General features: G+C 44.2%; 1 protein-coding gene across 1 annotated transcript; it reads right to left on the minus strand.

The window, feature by feature from the left end:
- Nucleotides 1-13655: 13655 nt before the first annotated feature.
- LOC124695574 lies at nucleotides 13656-17663 on the minus strand (the record flags this gene model as incomplete). The annotated part of the gene is made up of 8 exons (XM_047228401.1): nucleotides 13656-14023; nucleotides 15386-15476; nucleotides 15572-15649; nucleotides 15764-15856; nucleotides 15932-16048; nucleotides 16697-16828; nucleotides 16984-17268; nucleotides 17496-17663. Coding segments are annotated over 7 exons (963 nt in total), but the record flags the coding sequence as incomplete, so codon positions are not given.
- Between the last annotated feature and the right edge of the window lie 1606 nt (nucleotides 17664-19269).

The raw sequence follows: 19269 nt of genomic DNA on the forward strand, positions 1-19269 counted from the left end.
CCACCCGGCCGTGACCGGCCCAGGTGCCTGTGCCATCCGGACAGAGTCCCGTGGGCTTGGCCGCCCCATCCGGCCCAGTGCCGGTCACCGACCGGCCCGCCCGGCGCCGGCCCCGGCCGGACCGGCCTCGCCGCCGACTGAGCCTCACACCGCGCGGCCGACCCGCGGCCTGCGCCCCCGCGTCGCCCAGCTTCCTGCCGCCTGCACGGCTGCTGCTCAGCCCGGTTGCTGGGCCGGCCGGACCGGACGGGCCGCCGGCCACCTCTGCGCCAAAACCGGTCAGCCGGTTTGGCAGCCGGCTGGGCCACCTCTTTGAGTCGTTTTTCCTGCGATTTTCACACAGCTTTTTCCCCAACGGTTATTTTTCTCCTTGGACTATAAATAGCCCTTCTTCCACCTTGAGCAAGTTAGTTCTTCTATTATCTCACCTCCATTGTTGCCTTTGAAGAACTTGCTCTCTCTCTCTTGTCTCCCCCATGATTCTTTCTCATTCTTGAGGGATCTAAGAGAGGAGATCTAGATCTACACTTCCACCAATCCATTTCTTCTCTAAGTGAGGGGAACTCTTGGGATCTAGATCTTGGAGTCTTTTGTTGGATTTCCCCATTGTTCTTCCTCTCCAATCTCATCTTAGCATTTGTTGCTTGGGTGGGATTTGGGAGTGAAGGACTTGAACACCTCTAGTGTTCTTGCTTTGCATCATTGCATAGTGTTGAGCTCTCCACCACGATTAGTTCGAGTGAGAGACCGTGAGCTTGTTACTCTTGGAGGGAGACCTCCTAGTTGGCTTGGCGGTTGGTGCTCCCGTGATCTCTTCAAGAAGATTTTGAAGAGGCCCGGGCTTCTCCTTCGTGGAGCTTGTGAAGTGGTTGTGGAGCTTGCCATCTCCGGAGCGGAGGAAAAGCTAACCATTATCCTTCGTGGGTGTGGTTCGGAGAATAGGGTGAGCCTTCGTGGCGCGGGGAATCCTTCGTGGGACCTCCACTCCTCCAAACGTGACGTACCTTCTTGCAAAGGAAGAGAACACGGGAATACATCCTCGTCTCCGCGTGCCTCGGTTATTTCTATACTCGAGCTCTCTTTCCTTGTGATAGCCATCGTGCTTGAAGTACATATATCTTGCTATCACTTGTGCTACATATATCTTGTGCCTATCTTGCTTAGCTCTAGTTGCCATTGTTACACTTAGTTGAGCTTAGCATATTTAGGGTTTGTGCTTGTAAACTAAACGTTAGTTTAATTCCGCATTCTTACAAGACAAATCCGCAAGAGTTTGTAATTGCCTATTCCCCCCCCCCCCCCCTCTAGGCGACATCTCGATCTTTCAGTTGGGTCAGAGGTGGAAGAGGGTTATAAATAGAGGCTCCAAAATATAGCTGTTGGGCTGGAAAAACGGTCAGATTCGCGCCCGAGCGGTACTACCGCTTGTCAAAGCGGTACCACCGCTCGCGCGCAAACTGTGCAGAAAACAGACGAAAAATGGCCCAAACCGGTAGTACCGTTGCGCGGAGCGGTACTACCGTTTGTGGCTAAAAATCAGAGCAAATTGCAGATGCCAAAGAGAAAGAGAGAGAAAAGCAGTAGCAGGCAGGGCAGAGCCAGCGTGTGCATGCAGCAGCGCAGCAGATCAAGAGCGTGGGGCAGCGCAGCGGTCGGGCCAGCAGCAGGAGCGTGCAACGCAGCGAGGCAGGGCGCGCGTGCTCGAGCAGCATAGCGTGGGCGGGAGATTCTCTCCCGCGCGGGATCGAGCGACGGTCAACGCGGGCGCGGGGATCGAGGCGAGCGCTGGCGGCACGCTGGCGAGCGAGCGACGCGGCAGCAGCGAGCGAGGCCGTGCGAGGAGAGCTTGGGCCGAGCTGAAGCGGAGGCGGCCCAAAGCGGCGCGAAGGGTGGGCTGCGCTGCGGGCGAGTGGGGCAGGCCAGCCTGGCCGGGCCGGAGAGATGGTGGCGGCCCAAGGGGCGGAAGGAGGAGCTGCGGGGGGAAAAAATACAAAGGGCCGGCCGGTAGTACTGGCCTGGTACCGTAACTGGGTTACGGTACTACCGGGCCGGTACCGGCCTGGTACCGTTTTCAGTCCAGTAAGCCTGGAAGGCTGATGCGGTAGTTGGGCCGGTACTCCCAGCGATAGTACCGCCCAGCCCAAAAAAGCTTTTTCTTTTTCTTTTTAAATATGCAGCAACTGTAAAATCCATAACTCGAGCTAGGAAATTCGGAATGACATGAAACCAATTTTGCCGGAAAGAGCACGACGAGAGCTACCACTAAAAAAGTTGAAACATGGAAAATAATGAGTGATGATTTTATCACGGTCATAGAGGTGTAACCTATCAATATGGTATATCGGGAAAATCATCACCCTCGCACATGCAACATGCGATGCATCCGGAATCCGTTTACGATGAGCTAGAGCTTGTCATGAGAATGAACTCAAGCTCTCAAACATCTCATGGATAAAAACCAAGAACAACCAAGAAACATGATGCAATGCATGCAAGGTTTGAGCTCTCTCCGATGATGCGACCTACTATCCTATTGAGCACAAACCTTAACCTTGCGCGTTACTCTCGAGTCGGCAAACTCTGTCTTCATCCTCTTCAACCTTGTACAAGCCACCATCTTCTCCATCTTCAATGCACGCCACCGTCTTCATCCATCTTCTACGCCGTCTTCATCTGTCTTCATCTTCAACACCGTCTTCGTCTCTCTTCGACACCGTCTTCATCATTGTACTCCATATTCTCCATCTTGCAACCTTGAGACCAACACATGGCTATGGACACGACCTAAGATAGATTCTCAAAGCAACCGTTAGTCCATAGGGATTATTATCAATTACCAAAACCACACATGGGGGCTCCATGTTCTTTCAACATCATAATTTTAAGTTACAATAAATGGATGTGAAAACTGTTTTTCTTAATGGTCCTTTGCATGAAGAGATTTATGTTAAGCAACCCCCGGGGTTTGAGGATCCCGACTTTCCTAACCACGTCTTTAAGCTTGATAAAGCACTTTATGGTCTCAAACTAGCTCCTAGAGCTTGGTACGAGAACCTTAAATAATTGTTGATAGACCGTGGGTTTGATGTTGGGATAATCGATCCCACTATTTTTACTAAGAGAGTCAATGGGGAGCTGATACGTCTCAAACGTATCTATAATTTCTTATGTTCCATGCTACTTTATTGATGATACTCACATGTTTTATACACAATATATGTCATTATTATGCATTTTCCGGCACTAACCTATTGACGAGATGCCGAAGAGCCGCTTGTTATTTTCTCACGTTTTTGGTTTCGTAAATCCTAGTAAGGAAATATTCTCGAATTGGACGAAATCAATGCCCAGTGGTTCTATTTTTACACGAAGCTTCCGAAGTCCGAAGAGGAAACGAAGTGGGGCCACGGGCGACGACACGCCAGGCGGCGCGGCCCGGCCCCGGCCGCGTGGCCCCGTTGTGTGGGTCCCCCGTGACGCCCCTTGACTCGCCCTTCCGCCTACTTAAAGCCTTCGTCGCGAAACCCCCGCATCGAGAGCCACGATACGGAAAACCTTCCAGAGACGCCGCCGCCGCCAATCCCATCTCGGGGAGATCGCCTCCGGCACCCTGCCGGAGAGGGGAATCATCTCCCGGAGGTCTCTTCATCGCCATGATCGCCTCCGGATCGATGTGTGAGTAGTCTACCCCTGGATGGGTCCATAGCAGTAGCTAGATGGTTTTCTTCTCCTCATTGTGCTATCATGTTAGATCTTGTGAGCTGCCTATCATGATCAAGATCATCTATTTGTAATGCTACATGTTGTGTTTGTTGGGATCCGATGAATATTGAATACTATGTCAAGTTGATTATCAATCTATCATATATGTTATTTATGTTCTTGCATGCTCTCCGTTGCTAGTAGAGGCTCTGGCCAAGTTGATACTTGTGACTCAATGAGGGAGTATTTATGCTCGATAGTGGGTTCATGCCTCCATTAAATCTGGGACAGTGACAGAAAGTTCTAAGATTGTGGATGTGTTGTTGCCACTAGGGATAAAACATCGATGCTTTGTCTAAGGATATTTGTGTTGATTACATTACGCACCATACTTAATGCAATTGTCTGTTGTTTGCAACTTAATACTAGAGGGGTTCGGATGATAACTCGAAGGTGGACTTTTTAGGCATAGATGCATGCTGGATAGCGGTCTATGTACTTTGTCGTAATGCCCCGATTAAATCTCATAGTACTCATCATGATATATGTATGTGCATTGTTATGCCTTCTTTATTTGTCAATTGCCCAACCGTAATTTGTTCACCCAACATCTGTTTATCTTATGGGAGAGACACCACTAGTGAACTGTGGACCCCGGTCCAATTCTTTACATCCGAAATACAATCTATCGCAATTGTTCTTTACTCGTTCTTCGCAAACAATCATCATCTTCCACACAATACGTTTAATCCTTTGTTTACAGCAAGCCGGTGAGATTGACAACCTCACCTGTTACGTTGGGGCAAAGTACTTTGATTGTGTTGTGCAGGTTCCACGTTGGCGCCGGAATCCCCGGTGTTGCGCCGCACTACACTCCGCCGCCATCAACCTTCAACGTGCTTCTTGGCTCCTACTGGTTCGATAAACCTTGGTTTCTTTCTGAGGGAAAACTTGCTACTGTACGCATCACACCTTCCTCTTGGGGTTCCCAACGGACGTGTGTCAACTGCACGCATCAGGAGCTTATCGTGTGCCAATTATATGTTGATGATATTATCTTTGGCTCTACTAACAAAGCTTTCAATGATGAATTTTCAAAGTTTGTGACCGATAGGTTTGAGATGTCTATGATGGGAGAGATGAGGTTCTTTCTTGGTTTTGACGTCAAGCAATTGAGAGAAGGGACTTTCATCAATCAAGCAAAATATCTCCAAGATATGCTCAAGAGGTTCAAGATGACGGAAATGAAGGGTGTAGCCACTCCAATGGTTACCAAATGTCATCTTGCACTTGATCCCATTGGTAAAGAGGTGGATCAAAAGGTATATCGCTCCATGATTGGATTCTTGCTTTACCTTTGTGCATCTAGACCGGACATAGTGTCGAGTGTTGGTGTGTGTGCAAGGTATCAAGCTTCTCCTAAGGAGAGCCACATGATGTCTCTCAAAAGAATCTTTTGATATTTGGTTGATACCCCTAGATATGGTCTTTGGTATCCTAAAGGCTCAAGTTTCTATCTCAACGGATACACCGATGCGGATTGGGCGGGAGACAAGGATGATAGGAAATCAACCTCCGGGGCTTACCAATTCCTTGGTAGGTCCTTGGTGTGTTGGTCTTCTACGAAGAAAAATTGTATATCTTTCTCCACCGCCGAAGCCGAATATGTTACCGCCGCAAGTGGATGCACTCAATTGTTATGGATGAGGCAAACGTTAAAGGAATACGGTGTCACTTGTGACAAAGTGCCTCTTTTATGTGACAATGAAAGTGCCATCAAGATTGCTTATAATCCGGTGCAACATTCAAGAACGAAGCATATTGAGATCTGGAATCATTTTATTAGGGATCATGTTGCCCGTGGTGATATTTAGCTATGCTATGTTCCAACCAAAGATCAACTTGCCGATATATTCACGAAGCCTCTTGATGAAGCAAGGTTTTGCTATTTGAGGAATGAGCTAAATATCATTGATTCAAGGAGTATAGCTTGACCATCTTGCAAACACACCTCCTTCTCAAAACTTTATTTGGTTTTGATGTGGGCATGGAAATAGGGGGAGTGCGGTTTAAATTAATTGAGCTATCCCTCCCCACATGATGCTGATAGTAAGAAATCATTATCTTTATATCATGTGTTGATATGTGAGTTTCAATGACGAGTATTGGTTTTGGGCCCAAGATATATCTTCGTGGTGCCATACCATAACACTCATACATGGTGACCTAGGCCACCACACTCTTCTTTGTGAAGAGTTGGAGTTATTTGGATCTTAAATGAATTTTATTTGACATCTACATGTTGTTATGGGAAATCACTCTAGTTTGGCTTTTATTTGCTCATATCTTGCAAACTTGAGTGACCATGTACCATTAACAGTTTGTGCTATCTAAACCCAAGCCAACACTCATATTTAAACCATTTCCATCTTGCTCTTAAGTCATGTTTTGGTAAAAACTTGGAGTTTGAGTGGTTTCGGTCGGGTCTTCTTGGTTGTCTCATATTATTGATCAATTTGCATCCTATATGTGGCGTGATATTATATTGCATCACACATGGGCATGTGCAAATAACCAACAAAGATAGGCTCGATTTCCAGTGTTCTGGAGGTTTCCAGAACACCGGATAATCCTGCCCTAGTGGACACCGGAAAATCCGGCCCGGCCGAATTATCCGCCCCAAGTTGGGGCCGGATTATCTGGCCTGGGCAGGATGCGGGTACAAGAGGTCGAGGCCGCGGGGTGAACGGTTGCTCACAACCAGTTCCCCCACGCGCCTTGATGTCCCACACGTATAGGGGATCGTGTATAGCCTTTTCAATAAGTAAGAGTGTCGAACCCAACGAGGAGCTAAAAGTAGGATAAGTATTCTCTCAAGTTCTATCAACCACTGATACAACTCTACGCGCACTAAACGTTTGCATTATCTAGGAAATAAAACTACGGTAGCAATACGGGTATGAGAGATAGCTTTGCAAGATAATAAATACATGAAAGTAAATGTTAGTGCTGCAACAATAAAGTACACTAAGTAATCATATACTAACAGTACCATGAGTGTGGAAAAGTGGTGGTAATTGTGGTGGCTTTGTCCAAGATTAATTAGTGAAGACATTTAGTTCATTGTCTTTGATGTAGTTTTCAATGTGGGAGAGGATAAATATACAAGCGCTCCACTACTTGGGATTACAAGTACTATATGATTGGATTGTTAGCAAACATCCGTAAATACTAACAATGCATTAAGGTTTCCCCAACCATAGCCTTAAGTTTATGGTCCTCTTACTCCCATACATGCAACTAACCGGTTTGAGCCCTCAGTGTTTCGTCACTCCGGCAGGACTACCCCTTCCTTTGCACATACTACTAACCCTATGGTGTTGATCCATGCGCGCACAAGTATAATGGACACCAAAGGACAGTACCATATCAACATACAACTCTAATGAACCATAGACATTCAACAAAGCAATCAAAAGACAAATATACTAGATAAACATGACATAGATCATAGGATAAATATTAGAGCATCAAACACCATGTTTACATAGGACGGTACAGAGGTTTATGAGAGGATGAACCACTGAATACAAGGAGGAGATGGTGATGGAGATGGCGGTGAAGACGTCGGAGAGGGCAGTGCGGTGGCGAAGGGCGGCGGCGCCGCCGGCAAGGTTGGGGAGCACCGCCCATTAGCCTCTCTCCTTCATGGATTCAAGGGAGCCCTCCCTCATGGAGAGGGATCCATGGGGGAGGCAAAAACGTGGCTTTTGGTGGCTGAAATTCGTGGGTGGAGGTGTCCTCCACGAGTTAGGTTTCCTCCCTTTATATAGCTTCTCGGATTTCCGTCACCCCCTTTAGGGTTCCACCAAAACGGGCCTACAGGTCGCGTCCGAACTCCGATTTGGCCGAATTTTAACTCCAGAACGTTCAGCAGAAAATTATCTACAACTTCCTCTTCAGGCCCAACTCCGTTGGAGGTTGTCTTCGAGGGTTAAACAGACAATCTCCGAAAACAGTTCTAGGACAGATTTCAGCAAAGTTCCAATTCGACTCCAACAAGGTTTCCTCTTGTATTCTTGATAATTCCTACACATCAAAGTGTAAAACAAGAACATTGTGCACTTTTGCAACTATTAATAGGTTAGTCCAAATAAATCATAAACTTAATACAAAAACAAGTGCCAAAGGCATAATATTAACATGAAACAATCAAAAATTATAGATACGTTTTGGACGTATCACGCCTCTCTGCTCCTCCCAAATCCGCCAGAGTTGCTCCTCCTCGCCGGAGCCGCCCCGTCCGCCCCCTCTCGAAGTTTTTGGCCGGATCGGGTGCTCCTCCCTCCTAGCTTTCATCTCCTCCAAGCGGTTCATCCAATGGATGAGGGTATGACTCACAATCCCTAACCCTAGGTGTTGTGATTTATATGTGCTATTTTCTTGGTGGAGATGTTGTCTAGTTGTTCCAAATCATGTGTAGTATACTACATTTTCATGGTATGAGGTCGATCTGGTTCTAGACACGTTTTTGCTCGAATTTTCTGCGATTTCGCAGGGCCGGATTATCCGGCCCCCGCGATGGCCGGATTATCCGGCCTGGCCGGAAAATCCGCCCCTCGGGGACACCGGATTATCTGGCCTGGAGTGTTGTTGCTAGTGCAGTTTGTCTCGATCTGCAGTGTCTAAACCTTTATCGACTCCTAGTATGCATATATAGTACACTACTGTATCAATACATGACTTATGAGCTTTCTCCTCTCCATGCTATCCATCTTTGTCTATCACAGGTAGTGGTTCTCAGAGGCGCTCTCGGGCTCAAAGGTCAAGTGATGAGTTGGGTGAGAACGCTCCAACGAAGTCCGCAACTCTGAAGCGGAAAGGCAAGGCAACAAGGGAGAATTACAAGAACATGGATATTATCTCTTATGCTGCACTCAGACAAAAGAACTGGTATGAGGATGTCCAGCGGGAAATTGACATTGATGATCCTCGTTTCTGGTGCATGGAGCAGCTCTTTATTTACAAGTACATCTATGAACCCATGAAGAAGGTGAGGCCTATGCAAGCCATTGATGTGGAGCTCCTCTCTCAGAATGATCATTTTGAGGATGCTATTTGGGTTACTGAGAGGATGGGATTGCACAAGCTAATGAAGGTCCAGTGTGACTTCAGTATTCCTTTGATCAAGCAATTCTATGCTACTCTGGCTTTCAAGAAGGACGATGAGCGCACGATACAGTGGATGTCTGGCTCTTCTCCCTGTGAGGCCTCTTTCCACAGGTTTGCGGAGATTCTTGGCTATCCCTTTGAAGGTGGTCACCATCTCCATGGCCCTCAAAAGACTTATAAGGATGTGCTATATGATCTCTATGACCGGACCGGTGCAGTTGCTATTTATGGTCAGCTGCTTCGTTTCTTCAGAGCCACCATTGCTCCAAGTGGCGGGAACAATGATGCTCTCCGAGGTGCTCTCGTGGACCTTATGCGTCACGCCTTTGATTGTGCTCAGGATGGTGATGAGACCTCAGACTTCACACTTGATGTCATGGACTATATCTTTCATGAGATTCATGATGCCATGGTTTCCCGGACGACTATGCCTTATGCTCCCTACATACAGCTTCTCATCAATAGCACTGGGTGGCAGAAGATATGAGTCAGTTTCCCTTTGAGAATCACAAGTTCAAGAAGGCATATGTCAAGAAGAAGACAGCTGCCCCTGCTGCCTAGCTTCTGGCTCGTTTATGGGAGATGCCTGCTCTAGTGGCTTTGCACCCGGTCGTCCTATTGCTACCCCCTTATTCAGAAGCAAGTGAAGAAGCTCAACTGATTTCAGCGCAATGTTCTGTGTATGAACATTGAGATTCATAAGGAGAACTTTGAGGCCAGCCGTCAGCGCGCAGAGATACAACATACTCAGGCGGTCATTCTACACAAGCTCAGTGGTGAGCAAGGGCCTCCTCCTCAGCCTCCCGTTCACCCCGACTACAGTGGATGGCACACTTCTCAGGTTCAGTGGTCTGACCTCGAGCAGAGTCTTCAGAGGAGCAACATCACTCACGAATCTCCACCAGCTACTGACAGTGCTGACGAGTATGACTCTGAGTCGGGCTCCGAATGATCTCCACGGGACGAGTAGCATCGCGCTTTTCCCTTTTTTGGCGTTTCGATGCCAAAGGGGGAGAAGTGTTCTATTTAGGTCTCCTACGGGATTTGCATGGATAGGGCACAAGCATATGCGTTTACCATTCCTTTATTGCTTGTGTCCTCTTTTATATCATTCGTTTGAACTTTTTGGCTTGGTTTCATCGTTTAAAACTATGTTCTATGTGTGGTTGTAAGACATTGTGTTAAGGATTTCGGAATTCTATATGTTGAGACCAAGGTTTATGATATGGTTATTTAAAATTATCCGGTATTATATATCTCCATATGGGTATGATCTCTATCACCTTGTCTCAACTATATATGACTATGTCTTTTGTTTAAGCTCATGTTGTATATCTCTTGTGTTGAGGCACCTCGCACATATATGATTGTGCATTTGTATTCAAATGCAAATTACTTATATGCACACATGTAGGGGGAGTGCTTCTATCTTTTACCAACATGTCAGTTCATTCTAGTAATTGTATTGCAAATCCATATATTGTCATCAAACACCAAAAAGAGGGAGATTACAAGAACAACTCTCGGTTTTAGTTTTGTATGTTTGATGACAATATATGTGATACACTAATGTATGTTGAGATGGTGCAGATAATATATATATATATATATATATATATATATATATATATATGTGTGTGTGGTTGTTTTTGTGTGAAAAACATAAGAAAAGGATGCAGGAAAAATATCCGGCCCCCAAAATTCGGCTAAGGACTTTATGGCGAGCTCCCCAGTAACCCCCTGGATTCAGGCCGGATTTTTGGCCGGACTTTTTCGGAAGGCCGGATTTTCCAAGGGGGGAGGGGGCGGATAATCCGGCCCTCACTTAGACCGGATTATCCGCCCCCATTTTCCCCCAACGACTGGATTTTGGAGGGAGGGTATTTATACCCCCCTTCTTCCTCTTCCCAAAGCTGCTCAAACACTGCCAAGTTCATCCACCATTAGAGCCACCTCAAGAAACACAAGAATCGCAAGATCTCCTCCTCCAACCATCCAAAACTCTTGATCTTTGGATAATTGAAGGAGAAGACCCCGATCTACATCTTCACCAAAGCGATTTGCATTTCCCCATCATATGCTTGAGGGCCCATTTGCTAGTGTTCCTCTTTTGGAATCCCTAGTTGTTTGTGGTTGATTTGCTCTTGTTGTTGTTGTGTTGTTGTTACAGATATTGGGAGCCTCCAATTTGGTTGTGGATGTGTGCCCCAAGAACCTTGTAAAGGTCCGGTTTCCGCATCGAGGAAATCTCTTAGTGGAAGTGGGCTAGGCCTTTGTGGCGTTGCTCACAGGGTACCTGAGTGAAGCCTTTGGCGTTGGTCTGGCTTTCGTAGCGACCACGCTCCTCCAAACATAGACGTACCTTCTTGCAAATGAAGGGAACTACGGGAATCATCTCTGTGTCTCCGCGTGCTTCACTCTCGGTTACCTCTATCCTTATTATCTCCCCTATATATTGTCTAGCTATATATTGCTTAGTTGTTGACATTGTCATATAGGTAAATTCACATAGTTGCATATCTAGAGAATTTACCTTTGTGTCAAGCCTAAATTGAAAAAGAACTAAAAATTGGTCAGCACCTATTCACCCCCCTCTAGGTGCGGCATACGATCCTTTCAGCCTCGATGTGTGCCACGCCGCCCTCAGACATAGGAGCTCCCTCGGCTAACCTTAAATCCGCCATGGACGACTGGATTTGCGCCACGCCATCCGCTGTCACCCATCCCGACTCCCGCTCCCTCCTCGGGCCGCCCTCTTCAATTCCTTGATCAGGCCCCGAGTCCACCTCAACCTGGGGATCATCCAGTCTCCCCGCTGATGATCCCCTGAGATGGATGCCTGTCGCCATGCCAGCCCTTCGTCCACTTATAATCCTTTTATGAAAATAGATGGTACCTAAAAGAACAAAGAGCCGTTGCTTAGTCACTTCTTGCGTGATGAATGACATTTTCCATGTCAAAAAAAGAAGAATAACACATTGGCATTCCCTCTGTTCATAGAAAATGTTGAAAATTTATCTATATAGATACATCTAAATATAGATAAACTTACGGCATTCCTTTATGGATATATGTCTCTATGCCAAAATATAGTGCTTATAAGATTTTTTGAAAGTCAAAACTTAGACTAAGTTTGTATAAAAAACATTAACATATAGAATATGAAATCAATACCATTTGATTCATCATGAAGTGTATTTTACTATCGTATACATATACTTAATCAAATTTAGTGAAATTTTATTTTCTCAGAAACCAATGCACACTATATTTTGATATGGTGGAAGCATTGTATTATGGCATTGAGGGAGTATTAGGTGACTTCTTTTGGGCTCCTGCTTATGCATAAGTCGGCTTATGATAAACGGTGGGGAGAAACTGTTGGGGGAAGAAGTTCCTAGAAACTGAAACTGGACAGAGACTTCTTTTGGGCTTCTACCGTGGCCAGAAATGATTTAAAAAAATGCGACTTGGAGGGTAAGAAGCCCTCGAAGCAATTCAATAGATGATATATTGGTGTGTAGCGGGCGCTAGCACTCGAACTCCGGATCTCGCGGGTAGCAGAGTGGTCGTAATCGACCTAAAGAGCTAACACCGGCGGTGGCGGGTCTAGTACCTCCAGCAGGGAGGGGCGCGGGGAGGCTGCGTATGTCGGGGGAGCATGCGAGAGGCGCGGGCTGGTAGCAGCAAGGGGCGGGGGAGGCTGTGAGCGGCGGGAGCGGCGGTGGCGTGGTAGCTGGTGGTTGAGCTGTGGTGGCGGCGAGAGGAGGGGGAGGCTGTGAGCGGTAGGAGCCGGTGGTTGAGCGGTGCGGGCCGGTATCAGCGAGGGGCGGGCGAGGCTATGAGCGGAGGTAGCGGAGCCGGCGCGGTAGCCGGTAGTTGAGAGGCGCGGGCCGGTAGCGGCGAAGGGCGGGCAAGGCTGTGAGCGGCGGGAGCGGCGGCACCGGCGCGGTAGTTGGTGGTTGAGCGGCGGCGGGGGGCATGGGAGGCTGTGAACTCTCTCGTCGATACGGGAGGGTGTGCGCGTGAATTGGTATCCCTTTTTCCGTTTTCCATTTGACCAGCTAGGTAGTGGCATTTTTCTGTAATATGGTATCAACTGGAGGGGCAGGTCGAGGTACCGATTTGGTTGGCCTAGGCAGAAACTCGAGAAACTCCTTTCCCAGTTTCTAGAATTGCCCTACCATTTAGCTTCTCGGTGAAATTTTTGAAATTAAGCTCATCTTAATCCAGAGAGTTCTTTTGGGCTTCACCAGTTTGGGACCTAAAAGCAAGCTCTATAAGCTATAAGCCAAAAGAAGTCGCCCTTAGATTTGCCGGTCAAATTTTCCTCGCGATGGCTCTGTTATGTCATAATTTCAAGGAGAGTTTGATACGGGATTCAGTGTGCGGTCATAATATCCGTGAGTATTTTCGCAAATGAAAAAGGAATAATATCCGAAGCCTCTGGTTGTCTGTTAGAACATGCAAAGGTTGTCTACGCTAGTTCGGAAATATAATCAAATGAGAGAGCACGGAACGGTTTTAAGTTTTCAAAAGTCACAAGCATTTTGAGCTGTAAAATACTTCATTTGTATGCTTGCAACCCTTCTTACAATATTCTTCAAAAAATTGGTTACAAATATATTGAAGAAAAATGTCTGCTGGCATACTGCATACATATAAGAATTCTAAACACGTCCACATTGTCTTCGTGCAATTAATACTGATGCCAAGGCACCACGCTGGTTTACAAACGCCAAAGATCCAAAGATATCAAAATAATGCAAAGACACTTCTCGAGACCAATGTACACACACTAATTTAATAAGATGTACTAGTATAGTGCAAAACAAGTTCCAGAGAATTTAGATTACCAAATAATGTACAGTAGTTCAAAGTGAAAACGGAAGAAGAAAAGAAGGTGCATCCACTCAAGTGACATTCCTTTTTCGACACCGGTTCAAGAGATAACAGGACCTGCAGAAAAGAGCAACAAAATATGAGTGAAAATGGCGAGACCTTCTTTTGCGTGCAAAACATCTCTGAAAGGGCGAATGTTTTATATCCATCTAAACTGACAGAAGTACACATGCAAGCAACATTTACATCCTTTGCGAAATTTCACACAAGTCTAAGTTATTGCCCAGCATCCTAAGGGTCGACAAACCTACAAGCACAAAGCACAATTAAGGGAAGTGACTGAGATAGGCGAGTTAGGTAGGCTTTGTAGAAGCAAAATTCGGTAATGTAGGATGTTTCAATCTCATTATGTGTGCTTTGTTTGTGATTACCAAGATCTAGAAATTAAAGAAATGATTGGATTATTTCCTGAACTTTCTTTGAGGGCACAATTTAATTCAGGTCTTGCGGTCCTGTCTTTGGGCATCTGGGAAGCAAATGTAGATCCAAATTTTGCTACCAACTACTTGCTTGGTGCCTTCTTCTTGGGTAAAAATTTGGATTTGCATCCTTCATATTCAAGTGTGGTATCATGTTGCTGATTTGCAAAGAGAAAGTTGGATGAGTCTGCATTCTTTGCCAACCAGCTAAAGATGTGATTTGCACTTCAGTTTGAGAATCTCTTGGATACCAAGGAAAAACTGAAAGTCAGTAGAAAGGAAGTCCTCTGACCAATAGAATATACTACTACCTCTGTCCATAAAAGGATGTCTTAGATTTATCTAAATTTATATGTATGTAGAACTATAGATGCATCCAAATCTGAATAAATCTAAGACATCTTTTTATGAACGGAGGAAGTATATGCTTTCACTCTTAAACAAATAGCTGCATCTTAGAATTTATTTATTGTGATGACAGAACATTAACCTAAAGATATATCTAGGTTTACGGTTTCACCCTGTTCTTTTTATGTTGCCTAGTAAAAATCATGTTAATTGCACTATATACAAAGTTAGATAATATTAACCTATGCAAGACTCATCTGCTCCTTCTTGCCAAACACTTACAGGTGTTGAACTTGGAGAATAGGAACATACAAAGTTTCATATGTTTTACACTTTAGACTTGGTACAAAGTTGATGTCCCTTCCACCAGAGAATGAGCTATCTACAACTGAATTATGCTTTGCTAGATATGTCTTTTACTTCTCTCAAGAAAAAAACAAATAGTTTGTTTACCATTCTTGACCAAGTTCCGACCTTTTGGTCTTAAACCTCAGTGCTCCTACAACTCATGCTTTGCTGCTTGAGAAGGAAGAGGGGTCTCAAGGGAGAGAAGTAGAAAAATGCATCAGAAGTCTGCAAGGAGGTTGGAATCACCAAGGATAAAGAGAGTTTCAGGGCATCTAGAAGCTCCATAGCATGGAACTGCATCACTGTTTTTTATTTATTTCTGGGACCTTGTATTGGCGTGTTTTGTAAACAAACCCATGCAAGCAACCTCTTTCATCAAATAGTGAATGCTTATTACCATGTGGATATCGACAAGCTACCAAGTCAACATACTACAGGTAGTTTATATTTAGACAACTATTTGATGGTACTAGGTTAAAAGTCGAAATGTGTACCTCAGTCCATAATAACTTCTCCAAGATCAGATACACTTGCAGGCAACTCTCCCGTCGTTCGGTGCTTTTTTAGCGTGTGAAACACCCCAACCTATGGAGTCAGCATAAGACATCTTTTAGTACTAACATTTTGCTAATAATATTTCCATACAAGAATGGATGGCAGGAACAAGTAGTTGAACTTACAGAAACATGAATTTCAACATTAAGGTCATTTAGATTGTCTGAGGAGTCCTTGCATATGCTCGCCAACACATTTTCCAACTAATAATAGCAGAATAAAAACATAAAGGTCAAGACCATGAAGCTACCAAATATCACACAAATGTAATTTATTTTCACTTAATTTGAAACCTAACAAATCTCTAATACACCAACCTCAATTGTTGTAGAAATACATTTTCCATTGATGCATTCAATAATATCACCTCTTTGGATTCCAAATTTTTCAGCATGAGATCCTTTTGACACCTAAGTTTCAAATGACAATTATTTACCATTATCCGTATGAGAAATTGAGCATCTTTAGGAAGGCATCATATATACCTGTTGAACAACAAGACCATCATCAATGTTATACATACGCCATAACTTCTCAACATGAGAAGGCTCAAGAAGCTTGATGGCCTCAAACGTCATCCCAAGGTGGGGCCGGGGGATGTACTTATACCTAACCATATAACCATTTGAATATTTCAAACAAAGTATACATGAGCAAGTAAAACTTTTTAAATGAGCTGTCTTTACTGGAATTTAACTTCTTTATAGCATGCTGAAAAAAAACCCAATAGTAACCAATAATTTAAAGTTGGATAGAGTTCAAAAGGGTCCAAAGGAGATGAGGCATGAAAAAATAGATGAAAAGATTAAAAAAATCGATGTTAAAATAAAACAGCATATTTCAATATAAACAGGATGAGCATCACAAAATCATTGTACGGATAATAGCCTAGCTAGGTTAAGTTCAAACCCTCAAAAAAGGATGGGTTCGGGAAACTTAACCATCGAAATTGAGACAAAACAAAATGTAGATTTTCATTAAATCTTTTTTCCACACTGTCGCTATAAACAATCAGGTGGAGCATAATGGTAAAGCAATCATCATTTCTTCTCACGGATCATTTTGTGGACTCAGCGTACCTAGCTTGACCCCATCAAAGATCCACTCTTGCTTTGCTCATGAACTATTGCTAATAAAATTATCTATTGCAGCTATTTTCTCAAACATAACATTACTTACATAAATTATTTATTGCAGCTATTTGTTCAAACATAATTTCTATTTATTAAATTGCATATGAGAGAGAAAACGCACTCATATTTCTTCCATAAATCCACACACTTGAGCAAAATAGACGACGGTATAAAAGTCCCGCTCTTAATATTGTTGGACATTCCCAGAACTTTTCCATCCAAGTCAATGACTAGCCCTCCGTTGTCATACTACAACAATTGACATTCACAAAATATGGGAGTTCATAATAACAAAAAATTATAGCAGTAGTAGCATACTGAAGTATAAAACATCAAAATTATATCAAACAAACTCAGAATAGGAAGCAATGCATTTAATACAATCACATGATAAGAAATATTACCTCCTTGTCATCTTTTGCACCACCTGCAGAATTAAAGTACATGTTGTGATACCGCTCATAAATGGTTGGATTCTCATATTCAGCCCAACCATATGTTATCCTTAGATCTAACATATTGTCTCTTCCTAGCCGAAAGACTTCTTGAGCAAGTTTCACTTCTTCTTGGAAAAATGGTAACTCAACGTGTTCATCCACTCTAACCCTCACAAAAGCAAGATCGTAATGTGGCTGGTAGTAGAGCAACTGGCCCTCTGGACTGGTGCCGTCTTGCAAATGAACAGTAATCTAAGAGCATGGGAGAAAGGATTATATCAAAATTTTGAGCATTGGCTGCCAAACAGGCTAGGTGTACATTAAAAAATACTTTTAAAGCAAACGTATTTGATGTGTCCTGTTTATTACTTCCCATGTTCACTAATATAAGATGTTTTAGCAAACTAAGTTAGTTTAAGATGGAACCAAGCAAAGTGAAAGTACATGCATACAAGTTAATAGACAAAACATTGACTCACATTAGCATGGGAAGCATACTCTTCTCCGCCTAACCAGATGTTGACAGGAGAATTCTTTGTGCGAATCAGATGGGCAGTTGTCAAAACAATACCGGTTTTGCTCTCCTCATTCCAATCAATCCAAAAACCAGAGCACCGCTTTAGAGGTTTGCCACCTGCATCCACCAAGATTCATGCACAATATACATCAAGTTGCGCAACGATTGATTAATTTTTTGTATTACTGAACTGGTAAAAAAAATGTCTAGGATTAACTAGACATACACAATAGAAATAGAGACTTATACGAGACATATAGTACGAAAAAAAAGATGTTCAAGCAATATATTTTAGATGATTTGACATGCACCTTCTATACGATTGCAAATAGTCAAGTACAAATGGAGATGAAGTTGCACAAGTAAATAAACAGAGATCCAAAGAAAATACAACAGTAATATATGGGACTCACGGGTATATACATACATAGTGTGAACATCTGGCCACGTGATGTTTTAGCATTTTTCAACGAACAATAATTATACTGAGACGAGCATGTGTTAAGAGCATCTACAGCAATGCTATGGCACTAACAGAAAAACTGAATTGCAATATGAGCATGATGAGGCTGGTCATCAAGGAAGAAAAGTAGAGAACATATGGTTTATGTAAGATCCATAAGTGTTTAGATATAATTCTCAGCATTTTTTCTCAAAAGGATATTGATGGAAATCGAAAAGGACTTACCAAAAATTTAGCAAGTCTTAATTTTTCTTTTCTTGAGACCAAGCGCTTATTTTTCTATTTAAATGACATTTGAACGCTAATGCCGCGGTAAATTTAGTTATTAACAATTGTTCAAGGGGCAAGCAAAAATGAAATACTCATCTAAAATACATTTGATAATTTGTTTGAACATATGTATTTGCTGACGGAGCTAGTATAGCACTGTAAATCTAGCCACGCATTTGATCATCCTAAAACTGAGAGGGACAGTGCAAAACATATGTGCTACATACCCACGGAGAATGAAATCCCAAGAAGATACTTAGCTGCAGTGAGCACCCCCTTGGTTCCAGCATCGCGGACATGGAGAAGCGCTCGAGTGTGAAAATACGTTGGAGGTTTAAAGCCCTGGAGCGTAGGAATTTCCGGGGCAGCTACAAGGAGATAAATACACATCAATCACACACTCATACCATTAGAAAAATATAATTGAAACGTGATTATATACTGGTCATGAATGCAATAGCTGACTGAGTTGCAAAACCAGAAACAGTTAACTAAAACGTTTGGAATATGCATCAATCAAACAAACAAACCAGGAACAATTTGAGGCACACGTGCTAGATACCAGATAGCTAAATGGGGGGCTGCTTGTGGAGGATGGGGAAGGGGAGGAATCAGACCTAACTTCGGAGCGAGTCTGTCTCTTTCAATCTTGGCTTTCATCATGGCCTCGAGGCGACGAATGGAGAAAGGTGGCCCGGCAGCGGGCACGGGGGGCGGTGCGGGCGCCTCCTCCCTCCGCGGATTCCTCTTCTTCGGCTGGACTTGCTCGTCTCCGCTTGTCGGATCGGCCTCCATGGCCCTTTTGTGTATGGATTTCTCCGAGGACGAACTCATCTCCTTTGTTGGATCCCGACGGACCGCCGCCCTCTGAAATCGGAGCTCTTGCGATCGCGCCGCCGCCGCCGCCGCCGCTTGCCCGCTTGGTATCCCCTTCAACTAGGAAGAGAGACGGTAGGGCATCGACCGATCACTAGTGGCTGACGAGTAGGACCTCGTGGCCGCT

Source organism: Lolium rigidum, chromosome 3 (genome assembly GCF_022539505.1).
Source record: "Lolium rigidum isolate FL_2022 chromosome 3, APGP_CSIRO_Lrig_0.1, whole genome shotgun sequence".
Lineage (NCBI taxonomy): Eukaryota > Viridiplantae > Streptophyta > Magnoliopsida > Poales > Poaceae > Lolium > Lolium rigidum.